The sequence below is a fragment of the Austrofundulus limnaeus genome, unplaced genomic scaffold (genome assembly GCF_001266775.1).
Source record: "Austrofundulus limnaeus strain Quisiro unplaced genomic scaffold, Austrofundulus_limnaeus-1.0 Scaffold409, whole genome shotgun sequence".
NCBI lineage: Eukaryota > Metazoa > Chordata > Actinopteri > Cyprinodontiformes > Rivulidae > Austrofundulus > Austrofundulus limnaeus.
In genome coordinates this window covers 455,508-458,571 of record NW_013952811.1, presented here as the reverse complement: position 1 = coordinate 458,571, position 3,064 = coordinate 455,508, and the positions used below count along the sequence as shown (strand labels likewise).

General features: G+C 36.3%; 1 protein-coding gene across 1 annotated transcript in view; it reads right to left on the bottom strand.

Moving 5' to 3' along the window:
* sh3tc2 (SH3 domain and tetratricopeptide repeats 2) overlaps positions 1-3,064 on the bottom strand; it is a gene marked incomplete in the record, with an annotated part of 38,066 nt that overhangs the window by 3,807 nt on the left and 31,195 nt on the right. The window contains 4 exon segments of the mRNA XM_014024146.1: positions 39-189; positions 902-1,024; positions 1,309-1,459; positions 1,551-1,728. Coding sequence (XP_013879600.1) covers positions 39-189; positions 902-1,024; positions 1,309-1,459; positions 1,551-1,728 — 603 coding nt within the window.

Here is a 3,064-nt window from a genome sequence, read left to right as displayed (position 1 = left end):
TATATATATAAATAAAACACATAGCTTCTGCTCCAAACCTGTCTGGTTAGCGATCTGAACAGCCAAAGTAGCGTACTGCAGAGCCTCCTCCTTCTCTCCCTGATTCATCAGCAGCTCAGTCAGTTTGCTCAACACTCGAAACTCTGAATGGATGTCCTTGATGCTGCGTGCAAATGGCAAACTCCCATCCTGTAAATCAAAATAATCATTTGTCTGAGCTCCAGAATACAAAGACAGTATTAAAATAGAAACTGAAGCTGGTTAGGAAAAATACTGCCTTGTGATGTAGTTGTTGTGACAATAAACCRCACCAAGTTTAAGTAGGGGTTCTCTGCAATACAGTGTGGTTTGAGTTTGTCCTGTTATTGGCAGAAATGGGAATATAGGTGGAGGTTCTTGGGTGGGCGGAGTTTGACCGTGAATGGTCAGATTGATTTGTCTTCTGGGGCCAGTTAAAGATGGATTAATGGTGATAGTAAAATTATTGTGAATAAAAGTTGTGAACATGTGAACATAATTTATTGACTACAAACATGGTGCAGCTAGGACCTTCCTGTCTGGACTTTTAACTAATAAAAATGTCCATCTTTTTCCAGGCGGGTTAGTGCTGTTTAAACCAAGCAGTATAGTTACGGTACAAGTCTCTCTGCTTGTACAGTGTTCAGATTTCTGTCTCAAGTTATGACTCAAATTAATATTTTTATTTAAAGTTATTGGCTTCTTGGCTGTTTTGACCAAGTTACTCGTACCCACATTTGCTCAGCATTCATCCTACCAAATCTTTATGGTTTCTTCAAAACACACCCAAAATAGTCAATCCAACCGATTAAGGCTAGAAACTCCCACTTAGTGACTGCAGAGACCCCCTTCTCACCAAGATGGCCTTTTTCCCCCCACTTACCCTGTAGAAATTCAGTGAAGCCATTCGATTTCTGTGACCTTTGAAGTAAACGTCTCCCGCCTCCTCATAGATGCTCATAGCAAAGAGAGGATTGTTCATCCTCAGGGCTGTCTTCACTGCCGCCTGCAAATATATTAGTATTTTTGAATCCCTGTGGCATGAGCTTTGTTGTYGCTAAGGATAATTGTACATTGTGAAGGATTTGGAATGTAGAAGTAACTCATAAAGTCAACTTTTTTTTTACAGCTTGTGCACTCAAACACGTGCAAAGAATAACATTCCTATTGAGGTCATTGTCRGTTCAGGAATGTTGAGGTACATGAAAGAACAATAACCGGAACAAGGAAATAAAAACTGTAACTGATAACACAAACGCTCCATGCTATCATAATACACTTCCTCCTAACCTGCAAGTACATGTCAGCCAGCTCGTCCTCCTGGATCAGGTAGTAGATGCGTCCCACCTGCAGCCAGGTCTCTGACTCCTCCTCTCTCTTGCCCAGATCAATAGAAATCCTCAGACTCTGCTTGGTGTAGTCGAGAGACTTACGAGAAGATCTGCRCCRCAGAGTTAGAAATAAAGAGTAAAACAAACATGTTTGAAATAAGACAATGTGACTGAGAAGGGAGGGGATAAAAAAAGGTTTACTTCTCTGTGTTGAGAGCGAGGTAGAAGCTGCTGAGTTTTTCCAGACACTCGCCCTCCAGTCTCTTGTCTTTCAGCTCTCTGGACATGGACACGCAGTGCTCATAGTAAACAATACTTTGTCCGTAGAGCAGCATGTCAGCATACAACCGACTCAGAATCTTGGCCACTACTGTTTGACCTGCAACAAGTAAAGAAAAGAAAAAAAAAAAAACATTATGTTTGTCCTGAAGCAAAACATGCATTGATAGATTTATTTGTAATAAAATAAAGCAGAAAAGGGCTAAATACTTATCAGAAGATAGAATTCAGTTTGCATACAAGACATATGTGTCATATTCATTTCAGATTTTTAATAATTTATTTTAAATGTTCTTATTTCAGAGTGAAATAATTATTTAAGTATTGGGTGCCTGAGTTTAAACTAAATAATTGAATTCAAATTATTCACACAGACTCAAATATATAAAGTACATATTTTTACAATATTTACAATATCACCTCTCTGGACGTTTTAAACAGATTTATTTTTTATGTTTGCATTTTTTTTACTGACCAGAAAAAAAGCCAAATGCTAAAATACCCAGGCTGTGCCACTAGATGGCAGTAACACCAATATTAACAACATGCTTTTCTCAAAACTTAACAGTTTGACAGAAAGCAAACTGGATTTCCTGTTTTGTTTTTGAAGACTTTTGTGACCTAGCACATCAAACCAAGAATTAAGACCTAAAGTGGTATGTAGAGAAATAGTAAGATGTAGTGCATTAGTTAAAATATTTGCAACAGTTGCATTTCGTCAAAATGCAGTATAATAAACAAACAACTTATCTGTGGGCCAATAAAATATCCGAATTATAATTTCAAAACATTTTTAAGCCATTTTTTGTGTAGTGGCTACAAAATACATGATTTTGAGCAGAAAAGCCTTACATTTTTGTTCTTTCCCTTGCAATATAGCAAAGTTTTGTTTTCTTTCCAGGAAATYGTAATACACAAAAACTGTTTGAGGTTTCCATTTAAAATTACATTTAAAATATTCCCATTAGAATAACCTAAAAATAGGATTCAGACCAAACATTAATGAGTTATCCTAGAAAGACAAAGCAAGGCATACCTTTGGAGGTGTCAGGGAGATCCAGGTATCAAAATATAGTTTAAAAAGCCAGAAATTTGAAARTGTACTCAGGTTATTTTGACCAAATTTGACTTAACCCTCAGTTTGATGTGATCGGTCACATTTTACTTCTTATCTTTCTTCAAAACAAGAAATGGAGTCTAGGTACATTCAATAACATTGTGTTCTTATAAATTGCTGTTTTTTTCTAAACTCTGAACTGTTTTAGGACAGAAGCAATTCCCATTAGCTTTGGGCCCTTTCAAACTAGCTGTTAGCTATCTACAATAGATCATTTTTCTCAAAACACACTGAGTCCAATTTTAGTAAATTCAAATCATCTCTTTAAGAGTTTTTCAAATGTTTAAYTTCAAAAGTTGTTCCTATTATTAATATTTTA